The sequence below is a fragment of the Amblyraja radiata genome, chromosome 31 (assembly GCF_010909765.2).
Source record: "Amblyraja radiata isolate CabotCenter1 chromosome 31, sAmbRad1.1.pri, whole genome shotgun sequence".
Lineage (NCBI taxonomy): Eukaryota > Metazoa > Chordata > Chondrichthyes > Rajiformes > Rajidae > Amblyraja > Amblyraja radiata.
Genome location: NC_045986.1, coordinates 31,237,002 through 31,256,824, shown reverse-complemented (window position 1 = coordinate 31,256,824; position 19,823 = coordinate 31,237,002). Strand labels below are relative to the sequence as shown.

General features: G+C 44.2%; 1 protein-coding gene across 1 annotated transcript in view; it reads right to left on the bottom strand.

Annotated features, from left to right (window-relative positions):
- rcc2 (regulator of chromosome condensation 2) overlaps nt 1-19,823 on the bottom strand; it is a 36,728-nt gene that overhangs the window by 7,639 nt on the left and 9,266 nt on the right. Inside the window, exons 2-9 of the mRNA XM_033048450.1 lie at nt 17,478-17,571; nt 14,949-15,092; nt 12,943-13,074; nt 8,497-8,585; nt 6,930-7,044; nt 4,711-4,877; nt 3,116-3,296; nt 1,710-1,815 (exon numbers count right to left, since the gene is read on the bottom strand). Coding sequence (XP_032904341.1) covers nt 1,710-1,815; nt 3,116-3,296; nt 4,711-4,877; nt 6,930-7,044; nt 8,497-8,585; nt 12,943-13,074; nt 14,949-15,092; nt 17,478-17,571 — 1,028 coding nt within the window. The remainder of the gene's footprint in view (nt 1-1,709; nt 1,816-3,115; nt 3,297-4,710; nt 4,878-6,929; nt 7,045-8,496; nt 8,586-12,942; nt 13,075-14,948; nt 15,093-17,477; nt 17,572-19,823) is intronic.

The following is a 19,823-nucleotide window of genomic DNA, read 5'->3' as shown; positions in this document are numbered from 1 at the left end:
CAAGCCAGCCAGCTTCCCTTGCTCGTCACAGACGTGGAACAATAATCTTGCATTACAATCACTCGATTCTTTTAAATCTCTAAACTGTATTCCCTTTAGCATGTATCTGTACACCGTGGATGGCTCAATTGTAGTCATGTATTGTCTTTCCGTTGGTTAGCACGCTATAAATCTTTTCACTGTACCTTGGTACACGTGACAATAAACTAAACGGAAATTCTCTTGCATGATAATTAACGATTGCCCTCAATTCTTCTACCAACCACCCCACGGGGTGTAATTAGCAGTCGCCATTTTACCAAGCAGCAGACCTTTGGGCAGTAGGAGGAAGCCAGAACATCTGGAGATACCGAAATGGACAACCAAGAAAGCCCATCCAAGCAGCACAAGAGGTCAATCAGGACTGACCTAAGGTCACAAGATCCAACAAGAAACACTTCTCCATTTGTTTCTCAAAGACTGCACGTTTAGAATCTGTTACAATGTCACGAGCTGGAAACTAAGTTCGACATACGCAAGGTACAAGTTGTGCATTCTTCCACTGTTTGTTTCTGGGGCACTCGTGGCCTGTTGAATCAACGGCCAGTGATGAGGAGAATGCTCTCACTAGGTGGCCTCACGAAGCAATACTCCAAACCCGGGGAAGATTAACAAGATACACTCCAACTCTTCTTCCGTTACATTGACAACGTGCAGAAATCAAACGTTTCACCACTTTTGTGCCAATTTCCACCCTGTCCATCCCCAACTCTTCCCTTCGCTCCTGAATACCTCCAGCTCCATGGATAGCCAGCCACAAATAACCACTGCAAGCCCGCGCTTCCACGGCTACCTTGATTATACATCCTCCCACCCAGCCTCCTGCAAGAACTCGTCCAGTTCTCAGTCCCTCCATCTTCACCACATTGCCCACACAGATGTCTTTCATCACCATGGCTTCCACTCAAGCACAGGCAGAGCGTTTGACTGCATCTCATCCATTTTCTAACTTCTGTTCTCACCACCCCCACCCCTCTTCCCGGACAGGGCAAGAACAGAGTTCACCTGATCCTCGCCTCCATTTCAACAGATCATCTTCAATTTCCACCGGCTGAAACAAGCTCATATCACCTGACACACATTCCTTGTGATTTCCAAAGGATGGTTTTGTTCATGACTCCTGGTCTACTCTTTCAACACTCCCTGTTCTGTGGCATTCCGCCTACAACCACAGTGTAGCAACACCCTGTTCCCACCTCTTCCCACCATCCATGGATCCATCTTCCATTCTCACGTTCCCAATGTAACCTCAACATTGGAGGAACCCCAAATACAGACTGGGTGATTGTGCTGGGGGGGAACTCCTGCACAATGCACAGGACTGACCCATGCATTTGATTATCTGCCACTTCACATTGCCTCTCCAACCGCTGTCAGGGACATTTTGCATTGTTACGGACACCAACTTTGCGTAACTCTCCGTTTTTAACGTGGCCAGGCTATTTTTGCCAGTTATCCGCCTTTGTATACTTTAGATATTCTGGCACGCTAGGAATATACCGGTAGGCCAGACTATATAACATTATCTGTGTAAAATGAACTGCAGGAGAAACTCAGCATATCAGGTAGCATCTGTGGAGGGAATGAACAAAGTTTGGGGTTGGCGGAACGCGGTGAAGAGGGCGTCGGGGCCCTTCAATGACCTGGCCGTCCTGCAGCTGTCTACTCACCCACTGGAAAGGCTTCGAACCTTCCACCCACACAGGTCCTGCACCACTTTGGGGTACATTGTGGAATCACGAGAGGTGTTGGTTGCACCCCAGAAGAATAAGCCACCTGTGGGGAAAGTGAAACAAGAAAATAAATGTAAAAGATTAATTAAGTGAAGGGAATCCAATTGCCCCAGTGTTTTATTCCAATCTTGTTAAAATAGGATGGGTGGTAGAGTTGCTGCCTCACAGCGCCAGAGATCCCGGTTCAATCCCGACAATGGCCGCTGTCTGTACGGAGTTTGCACGTTTACCTGTGACTGTGTGGGTTTTCTTTGGGTGCTCCGGTTTCATTCCCCACTCCAAAGATGTGCAGCTGTGTAGGTTAATTGGCTTTGGTAAAATTGTCAATGTCCCCGGTGTATGTGTTATTGTTAATGTCCAGGATGATCACTGGTTGGAGTGCCAAAGGGCATCGAAGAACGGTCTTCACCCGAAACACCGCCCATTCCTTCTCTCCAGAGATGCTGTCTGTCCCGCTGACTTACTCCAGCATTTTGTGTCTGCCTTCGTGCCAAAGGGCCTTTCCCTGCTGTATCTCTATTCTAAAGGACACAGATTTTTTGTTTCCAATCTGTTCCTTCAAGCAGATACAAGAGTTAGGAAAAGCTTAGAGACTGAGCAGCCATGGTCAAAGTATGGGAATGGAATTGATAACTTATCTTTATATTGAAGGTAGACAAAATGCTGGAGTAACTCAACGGGATTTCCTACACATTTTGTCTGCCCTACTACCAGCGTCTGCAGTTTTTTCCTACACATTTTATGTTTATATTGGGCTGTTTATACTTTAAAAACAAATTACTTTTGAAATGTAATAACCATTATGTAGCAATTAATGCAGCGAATATGTGCAAAGGAAGAGGCTTGGACAACAAGTTAGATGAAGCTGAAGACAGACACAAAAAGTTGGAGTAACTCAGTGGGTCGGGCAGCACCTCTGGAGAAAAGGAATTGGTGACGTTTAGGGTCGAGACCCTTATTCGATGGTCGGCATAGACTCTGGGAGGTCTGAGGAAGGGCCACGACCCAGAATATCACCGATTCCTTTTCTTCAGAAATGCTGCCCGACCCAATGAATTACTCCAGCTTTGTGTCAATCTTCGATTTAAACCAGTATTTGCAGTTCCTTCCTACACATTTCTGAAGTGGAAACTGGATACACCCTAAATGATGAGACATTTTACCCAGAGAAAAAGCTTCAAGGATCACAAGAACATTAGTGACCCACATGGAACAAATTTCCAGATATCAATGAGTGTAACAGTGTCAGAAATGGCCCCATGCCACTGGTTAAATCATATTACATACAGAAGCAGTAAACTTTACAACTAGTCAATAAAAATAGGACAATGCACTTTACTAACCCATCTCATTGACTGCAAACGAGCAGGTGTTTCCAGCGCAGATCCGCACAGCTCCACGGCCAGGGAAGTCAAAGAGTTTAACCAGACGAGGGACCATCTCATCCTTCTGCTCAGAGTGCCCGAGGCGACCATATCCTCCAAAGCCCCAAGTGAACACCCTCTTCTGGGAGTCAAGAGCAATCTAAGGAACACACATCTTGATCAGTAAAAGGAGCGATTCTTCCTCTTTGCAAGGTCATAGCGATCCAGTGTGGAAACAGGCTCTCCGGCCCAACTTGCCCACACATGTCCCACCTGCTCACGTTTGGTCCTTAACCCTCCAAACCTGTCCCATCCATGTACCTGTCTAAGTGTTTAAACATTGTTAAAATCCCGGCCTCACCTGCCTTCTCTGGCAGTTTGTTCCATACACCCACCACCCTTTGCATGAAAAAGTTAGCCTTCAGGTTCCTATGAAATGTTTTCCTCTTCACCATACACTTGTCACCTGGTCCTCGATTCCCCGACTCTGGGCAAGAGACTCTGTGCATCTATCCAATCTATTCCTCTCATCATTTCATATAGCTCAATAGCCGCACACTCGTTAATCCACCCAAGGATTACAGCAGAACGATCTTCAGACACGTCCGTAAAATGAGGATCGACAGCAGAGCAGTCAACCCGCTTTGACTGTGGCATTGAGAGAAGGGCAAGCGCCATCAACTACTGAGAAGGTGAAGTGAGCTGTGATTAATATTAGCACTTGGGGTTACACAGAGCAGCAAGCAAAAGATTGTACTCGACATAAAGACAAGGCAGTGAGCAGACACAGCAGGTGCGTCGGCAACTGGGAACAAAGGAAGAAAAGACTCGTTAACATTTCAGGATCAAACCCTTGACCAGAAATTACTAAACAGCTGCCTATTAAATGAACTCCGGGCAAAGTAGATAAGCTTCCCCCACCCAAAATATTAAGGCTGGGAAAAATCTGCAAAAAAGCGATATTAGAAAGAAACACTGTTCAGGAGTTTAGAGATAAAGCACAGAAATAGACCCTTCGGCCCAACAACTCTGTACTGACCAGTGATCCCGGCACACTAACACTATCCTACACACACAAGGGACAATTAACCAACAAACATGTGCGTCTTTGGAGTGTGGGAGGAAACTGGACCACCCGGAAAAAACTTACGCAGGTCACGGGGAGAACGTACAAACTCCATACAGACAGCACCTGTAGTCAGGATTGAACGCGGGTCTCTCGCGCTGTAAGGCAGCAACTCTACCACTGCGCTACCCCCGTTTGTCCTCGTAGATGAATGGTAATGAGTAAATTGTTCCTTAAATCAGTTTCCACTCAAATTATTTTCTTGGATTAAATGTAAAATTATCCCCAGTGTGAGGGACAGTGTTAATGTACGGGGATCGCTGGTCGGCACGGACTCAGTGGGCCAAGGCACCCGTTCTCTAAACTAAAATCTACGAGAGAGTGATGCTGAGTACAGGGCTTGCCGATAAGACATCTGAAAGCGATGCTGATATTGATGCAGATGAGGGGGCACGCCACACAGGTTTGTTCAGCAGGACTGTCCCAAAAGCTGATCATCGTTTCATACCGTATGGTTTGCTCCACAGGCCACCTCACGGACCACAACATTCGGCACCGGCAGGATTTGACCATCTTTTGTCTTCTCCAGGAAGATGGCTACCCGTCGCGGCACCACCTCACAGTCAAACTCAATTCTCTGCGCCCTGGCAATGAACTTGCCATCAGAGTTGTGACCTGTTTGGAATAAGTGAATGAATAAGTTTATTGGCCAAGTATGTTCACATACAAGGAATTTGCCTTGGTGCTCCACTCGCAAGTAACAACATGACATACAGGAAGTGACAATTTTACAAGCATATCGTTAGCATCCTATCACAACCAGGGAGCAGTGCTGTACTACTGTCTACCTCTTTGGTGACCCTCAGACTAACCCTTGATAACTTTGCCTGGCTTTACCTTGCACAAAACGTTATTCCCTTATCATGTTTAGGAAGGAACTGGAGATGGTGGTATAAACCAAAGATAAGACACAAAATGCTGGAGTAACTCAGCGGGACAGGCAGCATCTCTGGAGATTGAATTCTCCAGATCATTCTAGAGACATCTGAAGAAGGGTCTCGACCCGAAACTTCACCCATTCCTTTTCTCCAGAGATGTTGCCCGTCCCGCTGAGTTACTCAAGCATTGTGTCTATATTCCCTGACCATGATCCCTGTACATGGATAGATTGGAATCATGTATTGTCTTTTTGCGTGCTAGCCAGTCAGCAGAAAAGCTTTTCATTGTACCTCGGTACACATGACTACTAAATAACCAGTGCTATGGGATTTCCATCATTTTTCTGCCACATTGAATAATGATTTTTCAGGAATTCACCAGTACTTTTATGAACAATCATTTGTTGATTTTAGGCAGCATTCTGCCTTACCATTGTCCATGGAAAAGTACAACACAGGAACAGGCCCCTCTGCGTCTGTGTGGCCAGTGTCTCTGCTGAACACAATGCCAAGATAAACAAGTTTAGTTTGTCGTCACCTGCACTGAGATCCAGCAAAAAGCATTTGAAGCGTGCTAACAAAACTCATCTCATCAGCCTGCACATCATTCATACACCTCCATTATTTGCATATCTATGTGCCCATCTAAAAGTCTCTTAAATAGCACTATTGTCTCTGCCCCCCCCCCCCCGGCAGCATATTCCAAGCCCCACCACCCTCTATGCAAATACTTCACTCGCACGTCTCCTTTCAGCTTTTCCTCTCTTAGCTTCAAGCTATGCCCTCTAGTCTTTGATATTCCAAAAGCATTGCTTATTTTTAAGTATATTTAGGTTGTTGCTCTATTTAGACTCTGGTTCTATTTAGATTATAAAACTATTTATTCATATCAAAGAGCCCTTTCATACCAAAGTCTTACACACATGCACTTGAACGATCACCGCTTTGGAATCATTGCTATGTAGGACCCAGGAGACAGAAACCTGGCCCATTATGAAGGGAGAGGAGCAAACATTCATGGCCTCTAGATTAAAAATAACATTCATGGCCTCTAGATTAAAAATAATTGGCAAGCAGGAAAATGGCAGAGGATGAAACTTCATGTTTTTGAATGTGGGCAAGGTGCCCCGTGGTGCAAGCGCAAGCAATTTGTTCACTTTCATTGACAAGAAGTGTTGCCAAGTCAGAACGTGCAGAAAACTCCAATGGAATAGAGAACAGACAGCATCCGCGGTCAAAGAAATATTGCTAACATTTAAAGTAAAAAACCTTACTAGTTTGGATGAAAGATCATTGATCTTAAGCTCAGTTCTGCTGTCCCTAAATACTTCCTGACCGCTAAGAATTTCTAGAACACCTTGTTTAGTTCAGGTTGCCAGAATTCCATATTTGTTTTATGAAGGGGAACACGTTGCCTCAGTCAACAAGAGTCCAATACAATGCACCATGCTATGATGTGCCAATTTTATGGGACATTTTAGTAATGAGGCATTGATGGAACACAAGCATTTACAATTACCTTCATTCTATCAGGGAATTTATCGCCCGATGTGCTTCACAATCAATGAAATCACTTTTAAATTTGTGAAACGTGTTGGGTATTGCAACGGTGAATTGCACACAGCAAGATGCAATGAAAAATCTGCCAAGATTTTTATTTTTATTTTTTTTAAGTTGCGTGCAGTGGCTTATTATGTTCCTTCCAATTGAACGTGTGGCAAAATGGAAGCTTTGGAAGAGAAATCAAGTGTTAAAGCATACATTTGTTTCCACAACTGTGCAGACGTACCAAGCTGTCCATACTCTGGGTGGCCAAAGGAATAGAGGTTTCCTTTGCAGTCAGCGATCATACTGAATTCTGCACCACAGGCTATTTTCACAATTGGCTGGCCATTGTACATGATCTGAAGGAAGAAAAATGACAAGAATAATCAAGCTAAATGATCAGTCCACTGGATGATGAGACAGCCTCCAGTGTTAGCATTACAGCACCTTTTGAAAATGCACATTTATTTTATTGTCCACAGCCACAATGTCTTTCTGTGGATTAGTTTCCTTGCTGAGCATGCATCTTTTTATTTGCTGACAAGTAGAAATTGTGGTGACATTTTCAATCACTTGTCATCACAACTAACCCTGTGCTGCAGATTTTTTGCTATTCTCAGATCGCCCCTTGCACTCAGCACCCGGCAAATAAACAAAACTTGTAAATATTGTGGGAAAACATACTTGGGAATTGCAAATTCCCACTGGAATGTCAACAGCAACATGGACAAGAAAAAAAAAAACTATTGTGCAATGCTGGGGCTTAGAAAATACTTGTCCAAATGCAAAGTCAATATTATACTGCTTTAACTTAAGTTTAGTTTATTGTCACGTGTAGCGAGGTACAGTGAAAAGCTTTCGATGCGTGCTACCCAGTCAGTGGAATAGAATGGTTTGGCAATGCATTATTCCAAATGCAGAAATCTACATCCACTTCATTTTAACAGCATGTTAACATTGGTCGGTATCACCAAATGCAGAAACTAGTTATCGCCATTGGCTTTACCGTTTGCTAAAGTCATATGGCTATTTCCCCACAATGTTTTAGCAGAATTTACTTTGGATACGGTTAAAAACCCCCAAAGAAAACACATTTTAAACTACTACAAACATAGGGAGGGCAGTTTCAATGGTGCTTCAAAGTGACCAAAATATCTCCATTCTGATGTCTTCAACCATCTTCCACTCACCCCATTCTTTTCCCCTCCTTTGTACACTCACCTCCTATCACAGAGTCCCCTGTTGCCGATTAACCATACCCCCCCCCCCCCCCCCCCCGGAAATCCACATTCCTCCTTCCAAATTTACATTTCATTCCTCTCACCCCCCTATCCAACAACCTTTTGTCTCCGTTTCACCGATAGCCTTTTTCACCAACTCCAATCTGCCAATAAAAGCCACCTCGCCCATATCCACCTATCACTTGCCGGGTTTCGACCCACCCTAACTTCTCTCCTCCGGCTTTCTTCCCTATCACAACGAAGGGCCCCGACCCAAGACACTGCCCGTCTCCATTCCCTCTCGAGATGCTGCCTGACTTGCTAAGCTCCTCCAACACTGACCTATCCTCCGATAACTATTTCACAGCCTCTTCATATTAGACCAGGATGTAATGTTTCCTTGCAACACCCACTCTCCATCATACATAAATACCTAACATTCAATAAAAGCACGTAACGACAGGTTTATACGCAGTGTACCACAAGGATGATTAAAGCCTGTGAAATGTGATTCATTGTACCAAGCCATTACAAGAGATTTAGAACATTGAATGGGACATATTCACCAAAAGAGTGCTTCAGATTCTTTACCTGTGCAGGGCAGGGCTCTGCTTCAGTCTGGTTTCCAAGGCCAAGTTGTCCCATTTTGTTCTCACCAAAGGCAAAAACTGTTCCATTTTCTAAGCACACAAAATGAAGACAATTAGTAATGCATTTGTTGATAACAAAAGTATCACTGCCTTCAAACCAAAAACAAACCAGCCTGCAGTCAATAGGAGTAAAATAGCTTCTTTGCACAACACTCACTTAGAATTTCAGTATTAGAACTGGTAGAAACAAGGAACTGCAGATGCCGGTTTACACAAAGTGCTGGAGTAACTCAGTGGGTCAGGCAGCATCTGTGGAGAAACTGGATCGATGGCTTTTCGGGTATGCTTGCTGGCACTCTCTCCCAACTGTGAAGCTGCCAGCTTCCAACAACCAAGCAGACAGCGGAGTTCAACTCTACTGTTAAGCTGCATGACGTGATGTGATAGGAGCAGAATTAGTCCATTCGGCCCATTAAGTCTGTCACCATTCAATCATAGACTCATAGAGTGATAGTGTGGAAACAGCCCCCTCAGCACAACTTGCCCACACTGGCCAACATGTCCCAGCTACACTAGTCCCAACTGCCAGCATTTGGTCCATATCCCTCCAAACCTGTCCTGTTCATGTACCTCTCTAACAGTTTTTTAAATGTTGGGATAGTCCCCATCTCAACTACCTCCTCTGGCAGCTTGCTCCATACATCTACCACACTTTGCGTGGAAAAGTTACCCCTCAGATTCTTATTAAATCTTTTCCCCTTCACTTAAAACCCATGTAAGAAGGCTCACCAGCGTCTCTTCTTCCTGAGGAGACTGAAGAAGGTCCATCTGTCTCCTCAGATCCTGGTGAACTTCTACCGCTGCACCATCGAGAGCATCCTTACCAACTGCATCACAGTATGGTATGGCAACTGCTCTGTCTCCGACCGGAAGGCATTGCAGAGGGTGGTGAAAATTGCCCAACGCATCACCGGTTCCTCGCTCCCCTCCATTGAGTCTGTCCAAAGCAAGCGTTGTCTGCGGAGGGCGCTCAGCATCGCCAAGGACTGCTCTCACCCCAACCATGGACTGTTTATCCTCCTACCATCCGGGAGGCGCTACAGGTCTCTCCGTTGCCGAACCAGCAGGTCCAGGAACAGCTTCTTCCCGGCGGCTGTCACTCTACTCAACAACGTACCTCGGTGACTGCCATTCACCCCCCCACCCCCCGGACACTTATTATCACTTATTATTATTTATTCAAATCATTTGCTATGTCGCTCTTCCAGGGAGATGCTAAATGCATTTTGTTGTCTCTGTACTGTACACTGACAATGACAATGACAATTAAAATTGAATCTGAATCTGAATCTGAATCTGAATGTCCTCTGGTCCTCGATTCCCTGCTCTGGGCAAGAGTAAAAGACTCTGTGCACCCACTGTGCAATCATGGTTGATCTATCTCTCCCTCCTAACCCCATTCTCCTGTGTTCTCCTCATAACCCCTGACACCCGTACTAATTAACAATCTATCTATTTCTGCCGTAAAAATATCCATCGACTTGGCCTCGACAGCCTTCGTGGCAATGAATTCTCACAGATTTACCACGTTCTGACTGAAGAAATTCCTCTTCATCTACTTCCTAAAGGAACGTCCTTTAATTCTGAGGCTATGACCTCTATGAGCAGCCAGGCTTAGTAGGATAAAAAATAAAGCTGTTTTTTGCAGCAGGGTAATTATTTTTTGATTCCACTCCAGTGGAGCAGGATGGGAAACACTCCCTTTTCTGATGGGAGTCCCATGCAGTTGGATATTTAGATTATATACAAGGATCTCAATTACAAACAGCATGCATTAAAAAAAAAAAAAGTTCTCTTAAGTTGTATATAGTTTAGTGCATTCACAGTTGTCACAATAACTTCATTAGGATGCGTGTGTTATGTTAAACGCAGTTCTTCCCACGAGGATTAATTTGCTATTTTTCATCCCAACTCCCTTCACATCCAGCATGTCATCAGTATAGTCCCAGTGAGACCCAGAAGGCCACAAACACAATTCTTTGTACCACTAAACCACCTTTCAGTCGAAACATAAGCAAGTAGCAAACCTTTCCATTAGCTTGGCCAGGTATGCATGGGGAAAACACAGCAACCCTACAAGCCATGTCAACTGTGAGCAGAGAAGTGAAAACCAAGATCTCTGGTGTAGGAAGGGACTGCAGATGCTGGTTAACACCAAAGATAGGCACAAAATGCTGGAGAAAAGATTTAATGGGTGATGTTTTGGGTTGAGACCCTTCTTCAGACAGTCAGGGGAGAGGAAGACTAGAGATATGGAAGGGTAAGGTATGAAAATGTAGATCAAAGGGGACGATGATGAAGGAAATGTAGAATGGTTCATTGTTGGCCGAGGGGAAGGTGACAACGAGTTATACAATCAGTAAAATTCATCAGCAAGACAAATCTAGTCGGGGAGGGACCGAGAGAGAGGGAAAGCAAAGGTACATACGGTCATAATGAATGTGTGTAGAATTAGGCCATTCGGCCCATCAAGTCTACTTCGCTATTCAATCATGGCTGATCTATCTCTCCCTCCTAACCCCATTCTCCTGCCTTCTCCCCATAACCACTGACACCGCTACTAATCAATAATCTATTTATCTCCTCCTTAAAAATATCCACTGACGGCCTTCACAGCCTGCTATGGCAAAGAATTCCAGATTCACCACCCTCGGATTAAATAAAAATTCTCCTAATTTCCTTCCTAAAAGAACGTCCTTTAATTCTGAGGCTGTGACCTCTCCCACTAGTGGAAACAACCTCTCCACATACACTCTATCAAAGGCCTTTCACTCCTCTGTATATTTCAATTAGGTCCCCCCTCATACTTCTAAACTCCAGCGAGTACAGGCCCAGTGCCGACATACGCTGATCATAGGTTAATTTACTAATTCTTGGGATCATTATTGTAAACCTTCTCTGGATCCTCTCCAGAGCCAGCACGTCCTTCCACAGATATGGTGCCCAAAATTGCTCACAATATTCCAAATGCGGCCTGACCAGCACCTTAGAGCCTCATGGGCTGGAATAGTTTAATCAGCACTGCTCCATAACAGAACGGAGCCTGAAGAAGGGTCCCAGCCCAAAACATTGCCCATGTTCTCCGGAGAAACTGCCCAGTTATTCCAGCACTGTCTTTTTTTGTATATCAGCATCTGCAGTTTCTTGTGTCAACAGATCTGCCATATGGAAGCTCAAAGCACAGCCAAGTGAACAAAAAAAAACCTTGTATCATAGGTCAGGAACCAAGACACTGCATGTTCTATATCAAATATCCAAACCATGTTTGTTCGAAATATTATCGTTGCACTGTGGCACCCAGATGAATGCCAGGCAGTTCAAATATACAGGGACTTAAAGCAGAATCTGCAATTATCAGCCATTGGACTCCACATCAAATGCTCAGCTTCACTTCCTCTGCAATGAAATGGACATCATTGACTATTCACAGTAACCTTTCAACTATAAGCCCTTGATGATCTTAAAACCCACAGGACTTGAAATCAATCAAAACCAGGATTAGACAGCAGTTCACCATGCAGATGAAAAGTCTGAAAGGTTCAGCAAGGAATCAAACACATCGACACACTCAATTATATTTAGGATGACATAAACAGAATTTCCTCCCACAAACTCAGCCTTATTCGGTCTTCAAATTGGAAAAGTGTCAGGGAGGCAGGGCTGGGGCATCTGCCCGTCTCACATCTTCCCCACGGCATTTTGTGAGGGGGCTATCATTGTTACATTTAGTGAGCTGTCTAAATCGTAGAAGAGGGAAAATTGTTCAAGGATTAGTCCTGCAAAATCATCCGGCCTGCCTTCCCTTCCACAGAACAGTTAGCACTTATCAATGTGAGGACGAGCAGGTGTTAACTCGAAGATAGAAACAAAAAGCTGGAGTAACTCAGCGGGTCAGACAGCATCTCTGGAGAAAACAGGTGACATTTTGGGTCAGGTCCCTTCTCCTGTCTGAAGAAAGGTCTCAATCCGAAAATGTCACCTGTTTCTTTTTTCCCCCCAGAGATACTGTCTAACCCGCTGAGTTACTCCAGCTTTGTGTCTATCATTGAGTTAACACCTGCCCCTCCTCACATTGATGAGTGCTGTAACAATACTCATGCTAACTGTTCTGTGGAAGGCAGGTTCCTTCCGACACGGGTGTTAACTTGGCAGGTAACAATGTCTCCTAAAGTTACATCTATCTGTATGCTACATGCAGAAAGAGACTTATTTACAGCTAATCACAAAACAACCAAATATTAAGCACTGCATCCGTTAAAATTCATAATGCCAATTTAAGGTAGAATATGCCACTCGGACATTAAACCTAGCCCAGTCAGAGCCTAGATGGAGTATTTTCTCTCTATATTAAAAATAAATTACAAAGCCAATGCATTCTCAGGGTTACCTGTTAAACAGAGACTGTGGTTACGCCCGCAAGCTCCCGCGACGATTGTATGATCTTTGAGAGCTTCAATAAGTTTGGGGACTTCTCCGCGCTTGGTGTCGCCATGTCCTAGCTGTCCTTTTTCACCACGGCCTGAACAGTGAGATAAACAAATGTGGGAGGGGGGGTGGAAAGAAGGGATGGGGGTGTTAAAAACACTGTAGCCAAAGCAGTCATTGGCAATACTTGTACATGCCTTTCCTGTTTTCATGCATCAAATCGATTTGTCTTTACATTTTCGTCTACTATCAAAAGATGGCCATTTGTATTCAAGCTGATCCTTTAAGCTGACAAGGCTGTACTAAAACCTGCAACTTGATTAGGAGTATGATTGTTATATTTTGATGAGAGAAAGTAACTTTGCAGAGGAGACGGAAGATATTGACGAGAATATTTCCAGGAATGAAGGACTACCGATCACGGGCACACCGGAGAGGAAGCAGGTGTTCTCCTTAGAGTGGAGAAGGTTAGCAAGCGATTTAATAGAAGCATTTAAAAATCCCACAAAATATTTATAACAAAACCGAACAGATTAAGAACAGGCTCTTCAGCCCCCAATGTCTGTGCTGGAATGACGCCAAATTAAACTAATCATTCTCGCCCGCTAGTTATCTGTATCCCTCAATTCCCACGTCCATCTAACACCATCTTAAATGTCACTCGCATCTGCCTCCACCACCATTCACTGTCAATAAAATATTGCTCTGGTTTAAACTTTGCCCCCTATGGCCTTACAACTCCACCCTCTCGCATTTGACATTCCCACCTAGGAAAGAAGTTCCAATGTTTCTCCACCCACCCCCATTACCCTCATTTTATGAACTTCTAGCAGCTGTAAACCTCTGTCCAACCTCTCCTTAAAGCTCATTCCCACTACCTCTCCTGCACCCTGGTCATAGCTTAAATAACCTGCCAATAATCAGGCGACCAGGACTACAGGCAATGAAACAGCAAAACATTCCCAAGATCAATAACCTACTTTAATGCGTATAGCAAGAATGTTTTTGGTAAACAATACAATTGGGTAGGCTGGGGATTAAAAAGCAGTACTCAAATTGTATGAAACTAGACTACAAAGGCAATAAAGTGAAACAATGGTTTATTTCACCACTTCAAAACACTTGTATGTCAGGGGTTACGGGGAGAAGGCAGGAGAATGGGGTTAGGAGGGAGAGATAGATCGCCCACGATTGAATGGTGGAGTAGACATGATGGCCTAACTCTGCTCCTATCACTTATGAACAACCATCTTGTGTGTTATGGCTTCCAGCGCCTGTTCCAGGCCTCCCAGTTCAGACCCAACCCAGATCTCAAGAACCTACACTCCATCCACTGCCTCTCACCACAGTTCTCCGTCCGCACCGCGTGTTCCACACTGGCCACCGTGCACTGGCACCAGCGGGTGGGCCCTCGTTCTGACTCTCCCACAGCCCCAGGCCTCGCTCACCCAGACCTGCAATGGACCCCAACTTTATTATATTCTCAGCTATATTGTCCAAAGCAGCTGCTCGCTTCTAAACTCACAGGCTCTCTGCACTGCAATACAGTCTACATCATTGGCGACCCTCGGACTATGTTTGATCGGACTTTAGACTGGCTTTATCATGTACTAAACATTATTCCCGTACACTGTGAATGACTTGATTACAATAACTTATTGCCATTCCACTGACTGTATAGCACGCAACAAAAGCTTTTCACTGTACCTTGGTACACGTGACAATAAACTAAATTACTGAAAATTACTCAAAGATTGTTTTAAATATTCTGGAACCAAACAGCCCAATCTATATATGCAAAACCGATAAGCAAATTTCTGTTACCCGTCAGTAATGGGCTTTTAGCCAATTCAACAACTGAAAAAATGAAAGGCAATCCCAGTGCACAAACCTGCCATACGCTCACTCAGCTCCCAGCCACTTACCCCACTCCCTCCATAACCCCTGGCTCAGCTCCCAGCCACTTACCCCAGCTCCAGATGGTGCCCTCTGTGGTAATGATGAGGTTGTGGGCAGCACACGCGCCCGACGACACTGTCCGCACACGTACCCCCGAGAGGCAGCCATAACGATTTGGCCCCCACAGGTTCTGCCCCAAGTTGCGGTAAGCCACTGAAACAATCCAGAGATTGATAAACTATTGGCACGTTATTGCAGCAAACATGATAATAAACTGTTATATAACTGCCTGGCTGGCATTTCATTACTTCCTTATCACAAGCCCAACACTGCTGGCATGGTTTACAGCAAGTTACAGGCTGATGCGGGCAAGCCAAGTAACAGGTAAACTCACGGTCGGTGTAATATTATCAAAACTTATTGTTATCGACTCTTGCAGTAGATAAAAATTAGATGTAAACTACAAGCAAAGTAATATAGCTGAGCCGCTGCCAAATGGGAGGGTAGTCACATCTATCCCCCTGGTTGCAGTTAATGTATGATCTCAAATGATTCAGACAATAAAAATGCAGCTGGAATAGCCTTTACAAAGAATCCTGCATGAGAACATTGGGGAAGTTTAGCTAGAGTTGCGGCATTCTGTACAATGCAAGGGCATAGTGAAGGTGGTCCACCAATCACCCATTGTTTTGGTCCTTGGCTCTGGCCACAAGTGGACTCTGTGCCTCTAGACTAGTCGACAGCAGTGATTCGCTCAGCATTTCACAAGTACAGCCTACATCCATGTCAGAGGAGAAACAATGGGTCTGCCACGGCAGTTCTGTTTGTGGATTTTGGGGAAAAGATAAAATCGGGAAGTGTCTCGACCCGAAACGTCACCAATTCCTTCTCTCCATAGATGCTGCCTGTCCCACTGAGTTACTCCAGCATTTAGTGTCTAAGTACATGTCACATCCACCGTAATAATAACCCTTGCAATAATTTACCTAATCTTAACATGTTGAGATACTGCCTTTATGACTACCAACTATTTGTAATTAAAGTCAACTTGGTGGCTCATTGTAACAAAAAGGGACTGCAAATGCTGGTTGAAACCAAATGCTGGAGTAACCAAACAGGTTAACCAGGCAGCATCATTGGATGACATCCATCTTTAGTGGCTCATTAGTTACAGACAACAATTAGAGGCAGTGAGAGGTGGTGGAAAGAGTGTAGGTGCTTGAGATCTGGGTTGGGCCTGGAACAGGAGCTGGAAGCCATAACGCACAGGATGGAGGTTCATAAGTGATAGGAGCAGAATTAACATGCCGCTTAAGAAGGGCCCAAGTTTGATTTATTTATACAGCAAGGAACTGTCGATGCTGGTTTACAGAAGACGACACAAATGTCCTCGCACAACTCAACAGGTCAAGCTGCACCTGAGGAGAATATGGACAGACAACATTTAGGGTTGGGATCCTTCTTCAGACCGATAATGACATTTCAGGTCTGCACCCTTCTTCAGTCTAAAAACGGCCCCCTGACCCAAATCATCGCCTATCCATGTTCTCCAGAGATGCTGCCAGACCCGCTGAGCTACTCCAGCACTTTTTGTCTTTTATTTCTTTATGATGGGACCTGCTTTGCCCATATGCAATGTGTTGGATGGGGAAGTAGATGAGAGCAGACTGGAGAGATTGGGATGCATCCTTATGTTGGGGATGGGAGCTGTTGTGCAGGATTTCAACTTTGATCGGAAGACAGCAATTCTGCTGGAGGTGTTGGACATCTGGACCCCCCCCACACACATCTGCACGGAGGATTCTGAACCACTTTCAAGGGGGAAAAGCACAAAAAAAGGAAATTTAGCAAGCAAAGTCAATAGTGTAGAGATACAGCACAGAGACATTGTCCTCAGCCCACCAAATCCACACTGCCCATCTACCTGTTCACACTAGTTCTACATTATCCCATTTTCTCATCCACTCCCTACACACGAGGGGCAATTTACAGAGACCAATTAACCTGCAAACCTGCACATATTTGGGATGTAGGCGAAAACCAGAGCACAAGGGGGAATGCATGCAATTATAGGGAAAACTGCACAAAAACAGCACCATATGTCAGAATCGAACCCTTGTGAGGCATCAACTCTACCAGCTGTGCCATTGTTGCCCCTGGCAGGGAGCCTTTTAAAAGCCTGGATGATTTAGATTGTTTTAAAAAGAATCTGAAGAGTCTGAAGAAGGGTTTCGACCTGAAACGTTACCCATTTACTTCGCTCCATAGATGCTGCCTCACCCGCTGAGTTTCTCCAGCATTTTTGTCTACCTTTGATTTTCCAGCATCTGCAGTTCCTTCTTAAACTATTTTAAAAAAAATTTTTAAATAAAAAGAGCCATTGACCCAGTGCCCTGATGCAATTGTTTGTTTGATGCAGACTACAGATGTATAGCAAGGCAATTCGCACACAAGCATGTGCACTGGCATTGTTGAACAGATTGGTTGCAAGTGTGTTTTGTCATGCAAAGTTGTAATTTCATGCCGTAAGGCAGTTTGAGCAACTCTAGATCAGCAAGGCTGGGGTACAATCGCATCCAGAGAAGGTGCCAGTCCTACCTTGTTGCTTAGGAACTTCCTTACGACCAATCAAGTCCCAGTTTGTGGCTCCACAGATAAGCAGCTGTCCTTTGTACTTGGATCCTTCTAGTTTCTGCAAGAAAAACATTAACGATAAAAGAAACATTTAGTTTACGAGATTGCAAAAGTCACAAGAGATAAATTCCAGGAACACAGAAGCAAGACACCACACTTCATATCCAGTGACCAGATAATGGATTTAGAAAAATAAAAATTGCATATAGAAGACTCTACAATCTCCACATAAGTCCCAAACTATGTAGATACGGATGCATTGTCACTATTATTGTTCTACATACACTGAACCTTTTGTTGATGTATATTATGGTGCTGGCAGAGATAATTATATTTACACATCTGCTGTGCTACTGCAAGTAATAATTTCATTGTTCCATTTGGGAACGTATGACATTAAAACACTTGCACCATCTCTGTCAAGAACAGTTAAGTATTTCCTCCAGCGCCCAGTTTCATTTATACAGTACGAATATGGCCCCAAAACTTTGTGTTGGAGGGGTACCAAAATCTGACATTTAGTTATACAAGGAAGTCATTTGGCAAATAACCAAAAGATTAGTTACGGTGAACTTTTGAAGTGGAAGAGAAACATTTTGGGAGACAATCCCAAAGGGTTATACACTGTCAGATAAAAAGTTGCAGCCAGAACTGTACAGTGACATACAAGGATGCCTGAGAGAGCAGACTTGGAGGAATTTAGAAAAAGGGGGACAGCTGGAGAAGTACATAGAAAACAAGAGGAGACTGGGAAACCAGGGGAAGCATTTTAAACACAAGGTGGTGCTTATCCAGAAGCCAATATAGGTCAGTGAGCACAGGGAATCTGGGCAAACACAGTGTGTGTTAGGATGTGGGTACAATTTGACTGGAATTTAGATGGATGAGAGGGGATCTTATAGAAACATATAAATTATATAGGCTGATAACATATATAATCAGCCTGAAGAAGGATCTTGACCCAGAACATCACCCATTCCTTCTCTCCAGAGATGCTGCCAGTGTTACTCCAGCATTTGTCCACCTTAAAATTATTAAGGGATTGGACAAGCTAGATGCAGGAAACATGTTCCCGATGTTGGGGGAGTCCAGAACCAGGGGCCACAGTTTAAGAATAAGGGGTAGATCATTTAGAACTGAGACGAGGAAAAACTTTTTCACCCAGAGTTGTGAATTTGTGGAATTATTTACCTCAGAAGGCAGTGGAGACCGATTCACAGGATGCATTTAAAAGAGAGTTGGATAGAGCTCTTAGGGCTAGTGGAATATGGGGAGAAGGCAATACTGATTGTGGATGATCAGCCATGATCACGTTGAATGGTGGTGCTAGCTCGAAGGGCTGAATGCACCTATGTTCTATGTTTCTATGACAACCAGGTTTATGGGTAGACCATGGAAGGTCAGTCAGGAACCGTCAAGACTAGAGGGTAGATCAGCGTTCCTGCAGAAAAGCTGAGGCAGCCTAAAGGATACATGATAGGCCAGACAGTACAGGACAGAAACAGGCCTTCAGCCCACAATGTCTGTGTCGGGCACGATGCCAGGAGCTGAAAGGAAGCATTTATTGGGATGCCACAGCATGTGGGCCAAAGCTCATATGCCACTTCAAAGCTGCGACCAGTCAGATTTTGCTTTAAAGTTTGAGTTTATTGTTACGTGTACTGAGGTACAGTGAAAAGCTTTTGTTGCGTGCTAACCAGTCAGCGGAAAGACAATACATGATTACAATCGAGCAATTTACAGTGCATAGATACTAGATAAGGAATAATATTTAGTGCAAGATAAAGCCAGTAAAGTTCAATCAATGATAGTCTGAGGGTCACCAATAAGGTAGATAGTAGTTCTCTAGTTGTGGTAGGATGATTCAGTTGCCACATAACAGACTTGGAAATCCAACTGGATATGGTCTATCAGGGACAGAAGGCCAAAGGATTTGAGAGACAATACCATTAGATTTGAAGGAGGGGAAAATAATACCCAAGGTGAGAGAAGCACATCAGCTAATGTGGGCCTTGGGGAGAGAAGACTGGTGTGGCTGGGAGGGGGCAGTAATTCAAGGGCATAAAGTGAAAGTAGGATTTAAGATTGAGAGGGAAATAAAAGATGAAATTATTCAGATTCAGGGCCAAGAACGATGGGAAAATCTCTTGAGGAAGTTTGCTGACACGATGGGGAAGTGATTGAAGCAACAGAGGTAACCGATTAACTGGTATTAACACTAATGATCGGTGGTGCCAAGCTCCTCTCTCTTCCTTACAGATGTGAAGTGGAAGCAGGGAGAGGGTTTTTAACACTTACATTTCCATTCCT